At 40.0% G+C, this 19,738-nt stretch overlaps 1 protein-coding gene and 1 long non-coding RNA gene across 2 annotated transcripts in view; both read left to right on the top strand.

Moving 5' to 3' along the window:
* Window positions 1-19,738, top strand: part of LOC146522036 (uncharacterized) — a 196,608-nt gene that overhangs the window by 164,395 nt on the left and 12,475 nt on the right. The window lies entirely within an intron of this gene.
* LOC146522038 (putative E3 ubiquitin-protein ligase RNF144A-A) lies at window positions 15,786-17,625 on the top strand. The gene is made up of 4 exons (XM_085150080.1): window positions 15,786-16,031; window positions 16,134-16,234; window positions 16,657-16,812; window positions 17,108-17,625. Exons 1-4 carry the CDS (start codon window positions 15,941-15,943, stop codon window positions 17,564-17,566), a joined length of 807 nt encoding a protein of 268 aa, XP_085006206.1. The 5' UTR covers window positions 15,786-15,940; the 3' UTR covers window positions 17,567-17,625.

Below are 19,738 nucleotides of genomic sequence, written 5' to 3'. Positions count from 1 at the left end.
ATTTATTTATTTTTCCTTGACAACATGATCTCCTTTTCAGCACTGACCTACATACAAATTATATGCAGTTTGAAAACAGACAGACAGCTAATAGCCTGTTCAAGTGTCATTTAAAAGAGAATGGTGTTTTTTCCCCCTTTTTCATTGTTTTGAGATCATCCCATTTGTAGACAGTTGATGATGGAGATGATGATGGTCTCTGCTGCCGCCTGTCAAGCTGCCAGTCCTCCAAAGACCTTCACCACCAGCTGGATAACAGACAAGTGCTGGATTCCATATGAACACAGAAGTTTGTTGTCTTCGTCCAGATGCTGGCTTGCAAACATCATCCGCAGATCATCTGCACTGAAATCTGAAAAAAAAATAAAAATCCAAATATGTGTTCATTTTAATCAAAACATGAATAAGAGTTCTAAATAACAGTTTAACACAAAATTATATTTCTATTTAAAAGTATTTATTAGGTGATTATAAGTTGCTTGAAAGACTACCATTGTTGTTAAGTAGGCTGTACTGTATATATATATATATATATATATATATATATATATATATATATATATATATATATATATATAATTTTCAAAGGGAGCAGAAACAATATTTTGATACATAAAGATCCTGAAGGTTGCTCCACAGATGACGAAGTTATATTTAAAAATATTTGTACAATTCTCTCCCAAAACCCAGCAGTCTATTGTAAGTTTTGAGTGTCTACTAAAATAAAAATAAAAAGTATTTTAACATCAGACTTGTTACTTTTTTTTCAGGCATACATGTATACTATTTTTATTAAGAGAGATTAAGCTTGCGTTTCTGGCATGTAGGGATTGCACTTAACTGTATGAAGCATATTAGACATTATGAACCAGATAATACATGTAGCCCTGTCTGAAATTATTCAGGTTTGCATTATAAAGGAAAGTTGAAAAAAGGCAGTTCATGGTTATAAAAGTGGTTAAAATATATGTAGTGGATAAAATGTTTAAAAATCATATGTTTGGTTACCAAGGTCCTTCATTTACAGTTTAAGAGTTCAATAAAAAAAAAGGATTTCATGATTTAGTGTTCATTTATTGTGCAGGAGCAATATGTTGGGGTGTGACCTAATTTTGTTTACCCATCTAATGTCGGTCACCTTAACTTTGTATTGTCATTGGTTGTTGTGCTGACGAGCCAGTCAATGTCATTCTTCTCTGTTATGGGGGCGGGACGAGTGGTAAAAGTTTGTGTGAATCTGTGGGAGCGGACACAGAAGCTGAAGTCCGAAGAGAAATATGTCGTAAGACAATGTAGTATGGATTTGCATCTAAGTGTATCATTGACGTCAACTACCCGTGGTTCTGATACGTATTTGTGATCTGCAAGAGGCAAACAAGAGTGTGCCTTGACATTCGTGCTGTAACTAATCGTTATAGTGGTAAAATGTATTAGTCAGACTATGATCTATAAGCTACAGAAAGTAACTAGTGTACAACAAATTGTATAAACCTTGACTAAACAATACATTCTGTTTCACTTGACAACTTGACAACATTTTGTTACTTCATTCAGTGTAAAAAAAATCTTTACATTTCCTTAAAGTAGAAAAATTCATCACACAAGACATTTTAAATTTTAACCATTAAATCAATTTAAACCATGAAGTAAACGTTTCTTAACAGACGGTGTAGAAATCAGCTTTAAAAAAGGGAAAGCCACACCCTGTACAAACATCACGTGTACTTCTATAAATGTGTAACAGAAACTGAAATTTAAAAAAACAAACAAAACAGGTATCACTGGGTATGGATAATCACTCAACACTGTCTCAGAATGAGTTTCATGGTTGACATGATCAAGTGCTTTCAGCTAGGGGCTAGAGGAGACAAACTGAAAGTACATTTAAAAAAATGAAGGTAGCACAATAAAAAGCTTCAGTGTTTAGTGTGAATTCCTCAAGCTTATTTGAATTGAACTGATTGTACATATGTAGAATGAGAAAAAGACGTGATCCCAAAGATCACAGAGATATGACTAAAGCCTTGAGAAGCCTGTTGATTTGTGATTATCTATGGATAACTGATTATCTATCCATTGTTTTGGAATTATGTGTCAGAGCTTCTTTCTTTTGCACAACAACAGTCAAGTTAAATATTGCTATCTACAGATTATACATTTCTCCTGCTTTGAATACAGCAATGCAGTTTTAATGCTTCGAAAAGTCATTAAAAGGCCACATCTGAATGTAAAGAAATCAAGTGAATTCCTGTAAATATGTGTGAGACTGAAAATGAAAGTAAAGTAGCACTGGATAGCGTGAGAAGATTACAATTGTGGCTGACAGCATCAAACATTCTTAGCAACTCATAGGGTAATCAGACGCAGAAGTGTTTGCATTTTTCAAGATACACTTCCTGGTACAACGATTTCTTTAGCATCGTTTATGGCATCATCTTCACTGATATTTAAAAAGTCGTTGTCAGATAATGTATTCTACAGAAAACAAATAAATGAGAGAAGTCTACACCAGTGTGTACAGAAAACACACACACTTTCAGTCTCACAGTCGGGTTCTGTATGGTCACTACTTGACACTATCTAAAAGTAAACACAGACACACAGACAAGTGCACATCCCCATGTAACATCATTTACTAATAAAGATAGAGTAATAACTGTACAATATACTTATCAACCAGATATTTAGAACTACTTTCTTTCAGTTGCGCAGTATCTGTAACATTAGAAACATCCTGTCTTAGAGTAATGCTAAAAAACTAGTTCTGCCACAGTCAGTTTTTTGTTGGTCAGTTTTTTGTGTTGTACACCACTTTTTTGAAGTCTCATATAAAGAATATCATTTGTATAACTGATGTCCTGTCCATTTTCTTGGCAAAGTGGATTTGCTACAACAATTGGCTCCCTCTTATATCCAGAATTGAATTTAAAATCCTGCTTCTCATTTTCAAGGTCTTGAATAATCACTTCTTTAAAGTCAATACCATTGCCCTTTTTCTCTGTAGGATTGTTTGTTAAAATGTCCCCTTTTCACATTTCTTGGTATCAAGGTGAAACTTAGAAAATATATTTTGGTCAGTATCATTTTGTGTTTATTTACATTTGTTACTTTCCTACAGACATGAAAACTCACAAGAAAGCAGATTTCCTTTTGTGTCAAGAATTTAAAAATAAATTTAAAACTAAATAAAAGTCTATAGAGTCAAGAATGTTCCTTAGCTATGGCATTAATATTTATTTATTTTTCCTTGACAACATGATCTCCTTTTCAGCACTGACCTACATACAAATTATATGCAGTTTGAAAACAGACAGACAGCTAATAGCCTGTTCAAGTGTCATTTAAAAGAGAATGGTGTTTTTTCCCCCTTTTTCATTGTTTTGAGATCATCCCATTTGTAGACAGTTGATGATGGAGATGATGATGGTCTCTGCTGCCGCCTGTCAAGCTGCCAGTCCTCCAAAGACCTTCACCACCAGCTGGATAACAGACAAGTGCTGGATTCCATATGAACACAGAAGTTTGTTGTCTTCGTCCAGATGCTGGCTTGCAAACATCATCCGCAGATCATCTGCACTGAAATCTGAAAAAAAAAAAAAAATCCAAATATGTGTTCATTTTAATCAAAACATGAATAAGAGTTCTAAATAACAGTTTAACACAAAATTATATTTCTATTTAAAAGTATTTATTAGGTGATTATAAGTTGCTTGAAAGACTACCATTGTTGTTAAGTAAATGGTAAATGGTAAATGGCCTGTATTTATATAGCGCCCTACTAGTCCCTAAGGACCCCAAAGCGCTTTACACATCCAGTCATCCACCCATTCACACACACATTCACACACTGGTGATGGTAAGCTACATTGTAGCCACAGCCACCCTGGGGCGCACTGACAGAGGCGAGGCTGCCGGACACTGGCGCCACCGGGCCCTCTGACCACCACCAGTTTACTTCATTTTACAGCACTACTGTTATGGTGACAATAATACACCAAGGGGGGGGGAAAAAGCATGAAAACTAATGTAGGGTGTACTGGGTTGTACAAATGCAGCTCCTCTCTCTCTCTGTCTTTTTGTGTGTGCCTTTAGCTTACCTACACTCGCAGAAAAACACTCCACTACTTTCTGCTTCAGCTGTAGCACAGTCATTTTCTTCATCATCTCCTCTGAGCTGCAAAGATCAATGACCTTCATTGTGCCTTCAATCCCGAACACCTTGACCTGGTAGAGTTTACCCATGGCTTGCGTGTTTAACGTTGAAGGCAACAGTGAGTCCCATCCAATTAACTCTCTGAATGAGAATTGAAGCTGTTGTTTCTCGTCTGTTATTAAACCGACGTCACATAGGGGTTGTCGCTTTCGCTTTTGGAGGAACAAGAATCAGAAAAAAATCTAAACAGTACATAGGGACAGTACTGGCTACACATGCAATGAGACGTGCATGACATTTAGCTGGGGAGAGTGTAACCCAGTGTTACGACTGTTGTCGTAATTATAATATGTAAATTTGAGTGTGCAGGTGCTCCTCCATGATTGGTGCATCCAGGGTGGATGGATCGTACCGATTGGCTAACGACCAGGAGGCAGCGCATAAGAAGACACCGCCAGGGACTGCCAGGTCATTCATCCTCGGCCCAACCCAACCGGCAGACCGTGTGTTTCACTATGTTGGTTTAATGTAGGAGCATGTAGGGGTGGACCGCCTATTTGTTTGATTAGTTTTCTCCTGTTTTTTGTTAGGTAGGGAGGAAAGTAATTGTTGTTTGGTTTAGTTCTTTTGACTAGGTAAGTTGTATTTACTCCTGAGATAGGCTACCTTTTGTTTGTTGTTTTGGCCTTGGGTTCACCCCGAAGTTATAATTCGCTCCCTTCCTTTGTTTAAATTCACTCATTGTAAATAAATCACTGTCTCAAAGTACTAATTGTGTGAAGTGCTGCTTGGGGTTGGACGGGGATGGATCACCCTTTATGTTGTGGTCTGGCCGCGCCTAGACGGGCCATAACATAATTGGGGGCTCGTTCCGTGTCTTTTCTCGCTTTTTGGTGAGTTGGGTTGGCGTGTCCTGTTCTGGTTGGCAGTTTTATTTTTTGTGTGGGGGGGTGTGAGAATGGATTTTTCACTTGAAGATTTTGTGAAGGCACCTTCATGGGAAAAAATTGACAAACGTAAGAAAGCGGACCTGCTCATTGTGGCTAACTCTTGTAATGTGGAAGTGTCTTACAGTGCTCGCAAGGCAGAGTTGAAGGAAACCCTGACTGAAAAGCTAGTGGAGAAAGGTGTGCTTCTACCACGAGGGGATGCTGAAAACAAGTCAGTGAAAGGGGCAGATGGCACTGCATCTGAAGCGGATGCTAACGCTGCTGCTGGCACGGAGGCTGATCGGATTTCTGAATCCAGTGAAGGTACGTCAACTGAGGATCTGCGCCTTACGCTCCGCATAAGAGAGGTGGAGACCCGCAACAAGGAGCTGGAAGTGCAAGCTATGCATCTCCGTATCAGAGCTCTTGAGCTTGAAAAGGGCTCAGCTAAAGGTTCCCCAATGTCATCAAGCACAAGTGTTTCTTCTTCTGCTAGTTTTGATATAAGTAAGCACATCAAATTGGTTCCCCCGTTTCGCGAGTCTGAGGTAGACTCCTACTTGTGGGAAAAGCCCAAGAAGTGTGTTCAAGCCTGTCGAGCAGAGTTTAGATTATGAAAATCTTAAGAAAACTGTGCTGCAGGCGTATGAACTTGTCCCTGAAGCATATCGGCAGAAATTTAGGAATCTTAATAAAACTGCTAACCAGACTTTTGTTGAGTTTGCACGAGAAAAGAATGCGTTGTTCGAGAAATGGTGTTGTTCATGTAAAGTTAAAACCGTGGAAGAGCTGAAAGCACTTATTTTACTGGAGGAGTTTAAAAAGTGCTTGCCTGAACGCATCATGACTTATTTAAACGAACAAAAGGTGTCATCTCTCACTAACGCGGCACTCCTGGCTGACGAGTTTGTTTTAATGCACAAAAGTGTGTTCTGTGCACAGAATTAGTTTCAGGAAAATTTCCCTGAACGAAAAAAGTCACCAAAAGCAGCGCGTAAAAATGTATCAGCGTTCATTGCTAAATCAAACGGGCGAGAATGTTTTTACTGTCACGACTCAGGACATTTGATTGCTGCGTGTCGAGTATTAAAAAGAAAAGAAGCGAGGGGCACTAAATCCCCCGCAGGCGTGGGTTTGATTAAAACCACTTGCTCGCCAAAGGTGCGTCTGGAGGCTGAACAAAACCCGAAAACTGACATTGATCCGCAGTTTCTACCATTTGTGTCACGCGGCTTTGTTTCGTTGATGGGTAAAGAAAATGATAAAGTGCCAGTCACGATTCTTAGACATACGGGTGCGTACCACACATTTTTACTAGAGTCTGTGCTGCCTTTGTCTGAAAAAACATCCTGTGGTTCCGACATACTAGTGTGGGGAATAAAAATGAGTGTCACCAAAGCCCCTCTGCATATAGTACACCTGCCTTCGCCGTTAGTGTCGGGCTACATTAAAGTTGCCGTGTGCCAGCGATTACCAATCGAAGGAGTTTCCTTCATTCTTGGTAATGATCTAGCTGGTGGGCAAGTTGTTGATGTTCCTACCCTTGCTGCTGACTCAGGCTCCCCTGCTTCAAAGGTGTTTCCTGCGTGCGCAATTACTTGTGCGCAGGCTCGTAAAATGGGTGAGATTGTGGATTTGTCGGGGTCGTTTATGGCTACGCTTGATGAAGACGACTCTTTCGTGTCACCCATTGATTCTGTAAAAATCTCAACATGTGACGTGAAATGATTCCTGTGGACATTTATCAGAGCTTGAACATGACTAGAGAAATGTTGATCAGAGCACAGCAGGGTGATCCTTCACTGGTGCCTTGTTTTTCCTCTGTTGTGGACAGAGAGGGATCTAAAGCTCCAGTAAAATATTTCCTTGAGAACGGTGTGCTGTTGCAATCTTGGTCTCCTGACTCAACTGATTTACATAGAGTAAGTCAGGTTCTGGTGCCAAAGGAATATAGACTCCAGATTCTCAGTCTTGCGCATGATGCCAGCTTAGCTGGACATCTTGGGGTCAAAAAGACGTATCACCGTGTACTACGTAACTTCTTTTGGCCTTGACTAAAATTGGATGTGGTTCAATATTGTCGCTCATGTCATACATGCCAGGTAGTGGGAAAGCCAAATAAACCGATTCCGCCAGCGCCTCTTCACCCGATTCCAGCGCTGGGTGAGCCGTTTGAGAGAGTTCTGTTGGACTGTGTGGGCCCGTTGCTAAAAACAAAATCAGGCCACCAGTACATATTAACGGTAATGTGCGCTGCCACTCGTTTTCCAGAGGCAATTCCATTACATACATTAAAGGCAAAGAACGTTGTGAAAACCCTCACAAAATTCTTTTCAACTTTTGGGTTACCCAGAGTTGTTCAAACTGATCAGGGACCAAACTTTATATCAAAGGTGTAAAATCCAACTTTGGGGATGCGGAAAGTCCATACAGTTTCCCAATGTCCCATAATTCAGTCCTTCCATACTGTATTGATGTTCAGAGTGACTTAGCTGATAGTAAAAAATAAATAAAAACATAAATAAAAAGTAGGTACAAGATCAAAAAGCAAAGAGCCGGAAGGAGCATATAACCCCAGTTTTAGCCTATCTACACTGGCTCAACGATCCTTACAAGATCCAAATTAAACTCTTACTTTTTGTTTTTAAGTCACTTAATGGTCAAGTTCCTTCTTACCTATCTGAGCTCCTATTTATTTATGCTCCAGAGAAAACCATAAAGTCCACTTCAAAACTAATGTTATCCATACACTAAGTTATGTGGCGACAGAGCCTTCTCTGTGTAGGTCCCAGACTTTGGAATAGTCTTCCCCTAAATATTAGATCTGCACAAATGCTCAAACATTTTAAATCGTTGCTAAAAACATATTTTTATGGTCTGGCTTTTAACACAGTTTCACCTAAACATTTTCGTTTTAACGGCCTTAGTTGTTGCTTCAGTGGTTTTTATTGACTTATTTCATATGCTTGCTTGCTTTTTCTATGTTTTACTGCATCATTGTTTTACATTTTATTTGTTTTAGTGGCATTTTACATTGTTAAGAACTTTGTACAGCATGGACTGTTTGGAAATGTGCTATGTAAATAAACTTGACCTTGACTTATTTGCAAAAGTGTTCCGATATTTTCAGAGACGTCTGTTATCTCAACAGCTTGATGCCTGGGTCACTAGAGTGGGTGAGAACAACTGACTCCCGGCGAATCATTTTCAAACCCCTTGCGGTCTTTCGCTACTCATGTTGATATAATTCTAAATCTTAATGTTTGGTTTATTTCATATTTATATATATATATATATATATATATATATATATATATATATACATATATATATATATATATGTATATATATAGCGTATATATATACACTGGATAGCGTAGTGGTTAAACTACACGCCTTTGGAGCAGAGGATCGCAAGTTCGATTCCTGCCTGGGGCGTCTGTATCCAGTAAGGGTCCTAAGGCTAGACCCCCTATGCTAAGCGAGCCTACCGCAGATATGAGCGAGACAGATAAATATGAAGGCATGCCGGCTCGGACGTCGCCCGGATCAACAAGGTCCGCGTCAGGTGTTGAGGAACCAGGGCACCCTGACGAGAAGTGGGCTACTGGAACAAGAAGGCATCGGTGGGCAAGAGACCGATGCCTTCGGTCTCTTGCCCAGACGTTGTTGGAATGCTACTACGCAAGTAACCCCGGCGGAAGGGGCTACATGAATAGGATGAGGGACCTATGGATTCTTCGATACCCAACATCCACAATGACGGCGAAACAACTAGTAGCTCAGTGTTCCAACATTCGAAAGAAGGGACTGCTCTCACAGCTAGAGATTGACGAGGTACAACATAAATGCTACGGCAAGGAGGAGTCAGGACGCCAGGTCAGGGGGGAGATATCATCACCCCCACCCAAGATTGGGTACATAGCCCCAAGTGCGACAGGAGAAGGATCATTGAGTGCGAGAGGAACTGACCTGAAAGATAGGATCATGGCCAAGCTTGAAACCTGGACCCCCCGTAGCCGGTTACCAAGATTACGTGAAGTACCCTCAGAAGGTCTGCTAGATGATGTTAATGCAGCACTACGGACGATACCTACAGCCACGATTACCGACACTAACAAGCTGATCTACAATACGGCAGCAGTGATCAGTGAGATGCTTGGCTACAAGTTGAACAGCCACAAGGGGCAGTACCCTCCATGGAGAAGGAGGCTAGAGGGCAAGATCAAAGTAGCACGGAGGGAGGTGAGCCAACTAACGGAGTTGCAGAAAGGTGCGACAAAGAAGGTGCATAAGAAATACAGCAAGCTGTCCATACCTGAGGCCTTGGAAACTGCCAAGCAAAGACTCACAGCCTTGGCCAGCCGCTTGAGGAGGTACACCAGAGAGATAGAAGGCAGGAGAATAAACCAGCTGTTCTCCACAGAACCAGCAAAGGTGTACTCTCAGTGGCAAGGGAACAATAATAAGAGAACAGCACCACCAAGGCTGGAGACGGAGCAATACTGGAAGAGCATATGGGAGAAGGACGCAACCCATAACGGCAATGCTCAGTGGCTAGTGGATCTGAGGGCAGACCATAGCGACCTCCCTGAACAGGGTCCAGTAACCATCACGGTGGCAGATATCCAAGAAAGGGTCTCCAGTATGAAGAGTTGGACAGCACCAGGGCCCGACATGGTTCACGCCTACTGGCTGAAGAAGCTGACTGCACTCCACGAGCGTCTGGCAGCACAAATGAACCAGCTGCTAGTTGATGAGAGACACCCGGAATGGCTAACCGAAGGTCGGACGGTCCTGATCCCCAAGGACCCCAAGAAGGGACCAGTCCCCTCCAACTACCGACCAATAACCTGCCTCAGTACTACATGGAAGCTCCTGTCAGGCATCATATCGGCTAAGATGAACAGGCACATGGGTCAATACATGAGCGGGACACAGAAAGGAATTGGCAAGAATACCAGAGGCGCAAAACACCAGCTACTGGTAGACAGAACAGTCAGCCGAGACTGCAAGACCAGGCTAACCAACCTGTGCACTGCCTGGATTGATTACAAGAAGGCCTATGACTCAATGCCCCACAGCTGGATACTGGAATGCCTAGAATTGTACAAGATCAATGGGACCCTAAGAGCCTTCATCAGGAACTCAATGGGGATGTGGCGTACAACACTAGAGGCCAACTCCAAGCCCATAGCACAAGTCACCATCAAGTGCGGGATCTACCAGGGAGATGCTCTGTCCCCACTGCTGTTCTGCATAGGCCTGAACCCCCTCAGTGAGATCATTAACAAGACTGGCTACGGATACCGACTACGGAACAGAGCAGTTGTCAGCCACCTCCTGTACATGGATGACATCAAGTTGTATGCCAAGAGTGAACGAGACATCGATTCACTGATCCACACTACCAGGCTATACAGCAATGACATTGGAATGTCGTTCGGGCTGGAGAAGTGTAGTCGGATGGTAACAAAGAGAGGGAAGGTAGTCAGAACTGAGGGGATTGAACTACCAGAAGGCAACATTGCAGACATAGAGGACAGTTACAAGTACCTGGGGATCCCGCAGGCGAATGGGAACCATGAAGAGGCCGCTAGGAAAGCTGCAACCACCAAGTACCTGCAGAGGGTCAGGCAAGTCCTGAGGAGTCAGTTGAACGGTAAGAACAAGATCCGGGCCATCAACACGTACGCCCTGCCCGTGATCAGGTACCCTGCTGGGGTAATAGGCTGGCCAAAGGAGGAGATAGAAGCCACTGACATAAAGACAAGAAAGCTCCTTACCATGCATGGAGGGTTTCACCCCAAGTCCAGCACCCTGAGGCTGTACGCTAAGCGGAAGGAAGGGGGCCGGGGACTGGTGAGTGTCAGCACCACAGTCCAGGATGAGACAACGAACATCCAAGAATACATCACGAAGATGGCCCCAACTGACAGCGTGCTCAGTGAATACCTCAGGCAGCAGAAACCCAAGAAAGAGGAGGGAGACGAGGAACCATCATGGAAGGACAGGCCCCTGCACGGTATGTACCACCGGCAGATAGAGGAGGTGGCTGATATCCAGAAATCCTACCAGTGGCTGGACAAAGCTGGACTGAAAGACAGCACAGAGGCACTAATCATGGCAGCACAAGAACAAGCTCTGAGTACAAGATCCATAGAGGCTGGGGTCTATCACACCAGGCAAGACCCCAGGTGCAGGCTGTGTAAAGATGCCCCAGAGACAATCCAGCACATAACAGCAGGGTGCAAGATGCTAGCAGGCAAGGCATACATGGAACGCCATAACCAAGTGGCCGGCATAGTGTACAGGAACATCTGTGCCGAGTATAACCTGGAAGTCCCGAGGTCAAAATGGGAAATGCCCCCAAGGGTGGTGGAGAATGACCGAGCTAAGATCCTGTGGGACTTCCAGATACAGACGGACAAAATGGTGGTGGCTAACCAACCGGACATAGTGGTAGTAGACAAACAGAAGAAGACGGCCGTAGTGATCGATGTAGCGGTTCCAAATGACAGCAATATCAGGAAGAAGGAACACGAGAAGCTGGAGAAATACCAAGGGCTCAGAGAAGAGCTCGAGAGGATGTGGAGGGTGAAGGTATCGGTGGTCCCCGTGGTAATCGGAGCACTAGGTGCGGTGACTCCCAAGTTAGGCGAGTGGCTCCAGCAGATCCCGGGAATAACATCGGAGATCTCTGTCCAGAAGAGCGCAGTCCTGGGAACAGCTAAGATACTGCGCAGGACCCTCAAGCTCCCAGGCCTCTGGTAGAGGACCCGAGCTTGAAGGATAAAACCGCCCGCAGGGGCGTGCTGGGTGTTTGTATATATATATATATATATATATAATTTTCAAAGGGAGCAGAAACAATATTTTGATACATAAAGATCCTGAAGGTTGCTCAACAGATGACGAAGTTATATTTAAAAATATTTGTACAATTCTCTCCCAAAACCCAGCAGTCTATTGTAAGTTTTGAGTGTCTACTAAAATAAAAATAAAAAGTATTTTAACATCAGACTTGTTACTTTTTTTTCAGGCATACATGTATACTATTTTTATTAAGAGAGATTAAGCTTGCGTTTCTGGCATGTAGGGATTGCACTTAACTGTATGAAGCATATTAGACATTATGAACCAGATAATACATGTAGCCCTGTCTGAAATTATTCAGGTTTGCATTATAAAGGAAAGTTGAAAAAAGGCAGTTCATGGTTATAAAAGTGGTTAAAATATATGTAGTGGATAAAATGTTTAAAAATCATATGTTTGGTTACCAAGGTCCTTCATTTACAGTTTAAGAGTTCAATAAAAAAAAAGGATTTCATGATTTAGTGTTCATTTATTGTGCAGGAGCAATATGTTGGGGTGTGACCTAATTTTGTTTACCCATCTAATGTCGGTCACCTTAACTTTGTATTGTCATTGGTTGTTGTGCTGACGAGCCAGTCAATGTCATTCTTCTCTGTTATGGGGGCGGGACGAGTGGTAAAAGTTTGTGTGAATCTGTGGGAGCGGACACAGAAGCTGAAGTCCGAAGAGAAATATGTCGTAAGACAATGTAGTATGGATTTGCATCTAAGTGTATCATTGACGTCAACTACCCGTGGTTCTGATACGTATTTGTGATCTGCAAGAGGCAAACAAGAGTGTGCCTTGACATTCGTGCTGTAACTAATCGTTATAGTGGTAAAATGTATTAGTCAGACTATGATCTATAAGCTACAGAAAGTAACTAGTGTACAACAAATTGTATAAACCTTGACTAAACAATACATTCTGTTTCACTTGACAACTTGACAACATTTTGTTACTTCATTCAGTGTAAAAAAAATCTTTACATTTCCTTAAAGTAGAAAAATTCATCACACAAGACATTTTAAATTTTAACCATTAAATCAATTTAAACCATGAAGTAAACGTTTCTTAACAGACGGTGTAGAAATCAGCTTTAAAAAAGGGAAAGCCACACCCTGTACAAACATCACGTGTACTTCTATAAATGTGTAACAGAAACTGAAATTTAAAAAAACAAACAAAACAGGTATCACTGGGTATGGATAATCACTCAACACTGTCTCAGAATGAGTTTCATGGTTGATATAATCAAGTGCTTTCAGCTAGGGGCTAGAGGAGACAAACTGAAAGTACATTTAAAAGGTAGCACAATAAAAAGCTTCAGTGTTTAGTGTGAATTCCTCAAGCTTATTTGAATTGAACTGATTGTACATATGTAGAATGAGAAAAAGACGTGATCCCAAAGATCACAGAGATATGACTAAAGCCTTGAGAAGCCTGTTGATTTGTGATTATCTATGGATAACTGATTATCTATCCATTGTTTTGGAATTATGTGTCAGAGCTTCTTTCTTTTGCACAACAACAGTCAAGTTAAATATTGCTATCTACAGATTATACATTTCTCCTGCTTTGAATACAGCAATGCAGTTTTAATGCTTCGAAAAGTCATTAAAAGGCCACATCTGAATGTAAAGAAATCAAGTGAATTCCTGTAAATATGTATGAGACTGAAAATGAAAGTAAAGTAGCACTGGATAGCGTGAGAAGATTACAATTGTGGCTGACAGCATCAAACATTCTTAGCAACTCATAGGGTAATCAGACGCAGAAGTGTTTGCATTTTTCAAGATACACTTCCTGGTACAACGATTTCTTTAGCATCGTTTATGGCATCATCTTCACTGATATTTAAAAAGTCGTTGTCAGATAATGTATTCTACAGAAAACAAATAAATGAGAGAAGTCTACACCAGTGTGTACAGAAAACACACACACTTTCAGTCTCACAGTCGGGTTCTGTATGGTCACTACCTGACACTATCTAAAAGTAAACACAGACACACAGACAAGTGCACATCCCCATGTAACATCATTTACTAATAAAGATAGAGTAATAACTGTACAATATTTTGTTGGTCAGTTTTTTGTGTTGTACACCACTTTTTTGAAGTCTCATATAAAGAATATCATTTGTATAACTGATGTCCTGTCCATTTTCTTGGCAAAGTGGATTTGCGACAACAATTGGCTCCCTCTTATATCCAGAATTGAATTTAAAATCCTGCTTCTCATTTTCAAGGTCTTGAATAATCACTTCTTTAAAGTCAATACCATTGTCCTTTTTCTCTGTAGGATTGTTTGTTAAAATGTCCCCTTTTCACATTTCTTGGTATCAAGGTGAAACTTAGAAAATAGATTTTGGTCAGTATCATTTTGTGTTTATTTACATTTGTTACTTTCCTACAGACATGAAAACTCACAAGAAAGCAGATTTCCTTTTGTGTCAAGAATTTAAAAATAAATTTAAAACTAAATAAAAGTCTATAGAGTCAAGAATGTTCCTTAGCTATGGCATTAATATTTATTTATTTTTCCTTGACAACATGATCTCCTTTTCAGCACTGACCTACATACAAATTATATGCAGTTTGAAAACAGACAGACAGCTAATAGCCTGTTCAAGTGTCATTTAAAAGAGAATGGTGTTTTTTCCCCCTTTTTCATTGTTTTGAGATCATCCCATTTGTAGACAGTTGATGATGGAGATGATGATGGTCTCTGCTGGCGCCTGTCAAGCTGCCAGTCCTCCAAAGACCCTCACCACCAGCTGGATAACAGACAAGTGCTGGATTCCATATGAACACAGAAGTTTGTTGTCTTCGTCCAGCTGCTGGCTTGCAAAGTTCATCCGCAGATCATCTGCACTGAAATCTGAAAAAAAAAAAAAAAATCCAAATATGTGTTCATTTTAATCAAAACATGAATAAGAGTTCTAAATAACAGTTTAACACAAAATCATATTTCTATTTAAAAGTATTTATTAGGTGATTATAAGTTGCTTGAAAGACTACCATTGTTGTTAAGTAGGGTGTACTGGGTTGTACAAATGCAGCTCCTCTCTCTCTCTGTCTTTTTGTGTGTGCCTTTAGCTTACCTACACTCGCAGAAAAACACTCCACTACTTTCTGCTTCAGCTGTAGCACAGTCATTTTCTTCATCATCTCCTCTGAGCTGCAAAGATCAATGACCTTCATTGTGCCTTCAATCCCGAACACCTTGACCTGGTAGAGTTTACCCATGGCTTGCGTTTTTAACGTTTAAGGCAATAGTGAGTCCCATCCAATTAACTCTCTGAATGAGAATTGAAGCTGTTGTTTCTCGTCTGTTATTAAACCGACGTCACATAGGGGTTGTCGCTTTCGCTTTTGGAGGAACAAGAATCAGAAAAAAATCGAATATTTCTTTTAAACATATAATTAATTAACTGAATATTAAAATAAATGTTAATTTAATAGGCTGCCAACTCATCGAAAATGTTGAAATTTCGAGTGTTACTTTGTGTGGGCTGCTTAATGTATTGAAACGAAACAGTTTTGAAAATCCATTGGCCGTATTACATGGTGAAGACGCAAATAACACGCCCGTGTCTTTACATTTAACTTGCACCTGTCATTTATCGGAAATCGAATGTCCGGGAACGATGTGCTGAAAATATAAGAAGAGCTGAATCCGCTGTCAGAGGGATCTGATATTATTAGTTAGTGTAGTGTCCTGTATGTTTCACACTATGCGTTTGTCAGCCTTTCCCCTCTTTATTTTAACGACTAAAATAGTGTATGTTGTTTTAGACTAAATATAATATTATCCAGTCCATATGAAGAGGCGGTTCTTTCAGTGCACTTCTGGTGTTTTCGTGAGTATACCGAAAACCACGTGACTTAATGTAAGCCCTAAAATGAAATGAAATTGAAAGTTTCTCACATTTAGACGTGAGACAGGAGTAGTTGTCTGTCGTTAACTTACTTCACTGGTTTTTATCACTAAAGAACGAGAGATGAGCTCAAATTCGAGAATTTACAAAGAGAAATTTTACGATCCACGCGACTCTACTCTTAAATTTGTAGACAGAGAAGATGAATGTGACTGTAAGTAGCCGAGAATGTCGCTCCATTTTAATTTTCAGACCGTCTCATCTTGTATCCTGTGTGTGATAAACCTTGTGTTTTGTTTTGTTTTGTTTTTTTTAGTTCTGTATGAGGGTTACAAGTCTCGAAGAGCTCTGATGTCCTGCGGTCATGCTGTGACCCCATCTTCTCTCACCAACTATTGTCTCCGGTTGTTGGACCAGGTAGCCTCTGTTATATTTTACAATCCTATAATCCTTATTTTTATTAAAATTATTAGGTCTTTCTTTTGAGAGAGCTTTCGACACGTCATTTTTTAAATTGTTTTTAATTTATTAGGTTAGTGTTCCTATAAAAAAAAAAACGTATTAAAAAAAATGACTACAAGTTAATCAAGTTAAACTACAAGATGGGAAATGTTTTGAATTGACAAGTCATCAGTATTATTATTAAAAAAAAATAACCATGAAAGTAAGCTCTTCAGACATAAAAATGAAAACTCAGTATGTGTTACATGTTTTACTAGGCTATCAATGTAAAATATGTGTGTTTAGTTATCAACACATCATACTAATCACGATATACTAATCATTTTTTTCTTTATATATCAATAAAATATATAAAAATAAAATATATTTTAAAACAGGGTGAAAGCAAACTTGTGTGTGGCCAGACAAAGTGTGATAAGGAGTGGAGTTACCTGGAGGTTCGTAAAATGGCTCTTCTGACCCCTGAGGAAATGGAGTACTTTGAAAAGACTCTGGCCTTAAATGCTTCCAAGCATTTCTTTGATTCTAAATTAGTAAGTATTATTCTAAATTAATAATGAAATGTTAGCTATTAATTAATTAATTATTAATCTTAATTAATAATTGGTTCAGTTGGTTCAGTTTTATTCTTTGCATTTTATTCTGCTTCTAGATGAATAGCAATGGTGTCTTTTACATTTACCTTTTTCCTGCAAATGTGAGAAAAGATCCCCCTCCAATCTTTTGAATTCTCCTCTTTGATTTTGCTTAAAACCAGTTGCTTTGCATGCTACTATAATTGAAAAACAAAGAAATCGCTGTGTTCTCCTTCCACCTATCCCACCACAGTGCCCTGGATGCACTTCAGCTGTTGTGAGAAAGGATGAATCTAACCTGAGTGTCCGCTGCAATTTGTGCACCAGAAAAAAAGGTCGGACCTATGAATTCTGCTGGCAGTGCTTGAGGGAATGGAAGGGTACACGGCCACGGTCAGACCGCTGTGACAATGATGGCTGCTGCAATGAAGCACTGAAAACATTGAAAAACTGTAAAGACATCATCTTTGAGTCTGTGCGGGGAGTCAGTGGTTGTCCCTCAATCCGTGCCTGTCCCACCTGTGGCTCACTGGTGGAGCATAACAAAAAGAAATGTAAAAATGTTGTCTGTCCTGGATGTAAGGTGTCGTTCTGTTTTGTTTGCCTAAAGCTCACTACTGAATGTGCAGGAAAGACAAGAAAATATTTTGAACCATGCAACAGTGGTGTCGCCGCTAGACAGACCTCTATACCTGCATGGCAGAAGAAATAATGTGATCAGGAGGATACGTGATTTTCTTGATTTCAGAGTGTCCTTTTAAAGTAAAGTCTATTCCCCCCCCCCCCCCCCCCCCCCCCCTCTCTGATTTAAAGATCTGGCAAACATGTGAAAAAACATTTATCTGAAAAGCTTATATAACAGTCTTTGTATTTCTTTGTCTTTAGAAATGATGCTATTCATTAAATAACCACTTTGGAGAGTATTTTCTCTTTTATTGTCCTATTAATGCAGTGCTGTCAAAACCTTGCATAGCTTTTTGTTGTGGAGTTCTCCACCACTCTTGGGGGCGTCTCCCCTTTTGACCCCGGGACTTCCAGGCCATATTCAGCACAGATGTTTCTGTATACTATGCCGGCCACTTGGTTATGGCGTTCCATGTATATGTGTATATATATATATATATATATATATATATATATATATATATATATATATATATATATGTATATATATATATATATGTATATATATATATATATATATATATATATATATATATATATATATAAATATACACACACACATATACACACACATACACACACACACATATATATATATATAAATAAATATAAAAGGTGGGCCTTTTATATGGATACACTGTAATAACATGGGAATGGTTGGTGATATTAAAGTCCTGTCTGTGGCACATTAGTATATGTGGGGGGGCAAACTCCTCAAGATGGGTGGTGTATGTATATATATATATATATATATATATATGGATGAGAAAAGGTGGGTCTGACGGAAACTGCACACTCATTTTGCTAACAACCTGACAATCACAAGACAAGTTGTTAGTCAACGAGCATGTGGTTTCATAAGAAAAAAGGATACATTTTTTTTATATGCTACGGGAAAGATTTGCTAAGTGAAACAAGCTATTACCATGTTGCAATCGCAGGGTGATCAACTAACAATGAAGCCAGTCCACTTAAGTAAAAAGTGCAGAGCTGTGCAAATTAGTGGCTCAAAAATCCAGTGTAAGCTCAGGGTCATGCTGATTTTTCTTTCTGAAAATAGCATGGCAATTCAGATAAATGAGAGAAGGTTGAAAAAAAAAACATATATATGTATATATATATATATATATATATATATATATATATATATATATATATATATATACATATATATATATATATATACATATATATATATATATATATATATATATATTCTTTTGATATAAGAAATAACTTTCAGAAATGGCTGAGCTCTGTGCAAAGGACTTTGAGGAGAAGGAATTGGGTGCAGTGCAAGATTTACCCAAACCAGGGATGCATTATTACACATTATTCCACCCTATAAACCTGAAATTTGAATGGTGGCCTGTATGGTGTGCAGAAGAACACAACATCATTTAGCATATTTACCATCCCACAGGGACACAGGGAAAGAGGTTCTGGCACATACTGCATGTATGACAAACAGTATCAGCTATGGCCAGACTAAAACCTATGTGGACCAATAAGAAGATCACATTTCGAATTAAAATGTGACCATTGTGATCACTTGTAATCTTGATCCTACTTTATGCCTGTGAAAGTTAAGCATAAAACACCAAAAAGTTAAAAAAAGGGATCCTAGCTTTAGAAATGAAGTTCATTTACCAGGTTGTAAACAACACCTTCCTGGACCAGACCACAACCACGCAGGTACCATGACAGAATCAGTCAAAATCTAGGCCCCTACAAATACTTACTGACAACACTGAGGAAACATAAACTGAACCATGTCACCTGCTTATCAGGCCTTGCAAAAACATCCTACAAGGAAATGTACTTGGAGGCAGAAGAAGAAGGACGTAGAAAAAGTGGATGAACAATATAACCGAATGGACTGGACTCCAGCTGAGTGAGACACTACAAAGACCTACTGTAACGAACCACAGGGATGGAGAGCAGTCGTGCTGTCACAGTTTGCGCTGGCAGACCGTGGGACTGTGGGGAAATAGGACCCAAAATGCAGGCGATGAATGCAGTGCGTTTGTTTACAGTGAAGTAAATAGTGCACAACAATAAATCCCTGTGTGTTTCCAACTCCTGTGCCGTGTCTTCTTCTCAATGCTCGTGCTGCGTGTCTCCGCTCCCGTGATACTTGTGCTTACTGCCCTCTCGTTCCCACACTCCTTCTGGAAATAACAGAGGCAGCAGTTACACA

The sequence above is a fragment of the Neolamprologus multifasciatus genome, chromosome 3 (genome assembly GCF_963576455.1).
Source record: "Neolamprologus multifasciatus chromosome 3, fNeoMul1.2, whole genome shotgun sequence".
Lineage (NCBI taxonomy): Eukaryota > Metazoa > Chordata > Actinopteri > Cichliformes > Cichlidae > Neolamprologus > Neolamprologus multifasciatus.
This window is presented reverse-complemented; position numbering and strand designations above follow the sequence as displayed.

Coding starts and splice junctions, on each gene's coding strand:
- LOC146522038 (XM_085150080.1), top strand. CDS start 15,941: ATGAGCTCAAATTCGAGAATTTACAAAGAGAAATTTTACGATCCACGC. Junction 16,032..16,133: donor CAGAGAAGATGAATGTGACT/GTAAGTAGCCGA, acceptor TGTTTTTTTTAG/TTCTGTATGAGGGTTACAAG. Junction 16,235..16,656: donor GTCTCCGGTTGTTGGACCAG/GTAGCCTCTGTT, acceptor ATTTTAAAACAG/GGTGAAAGCAAACTTGTGTG.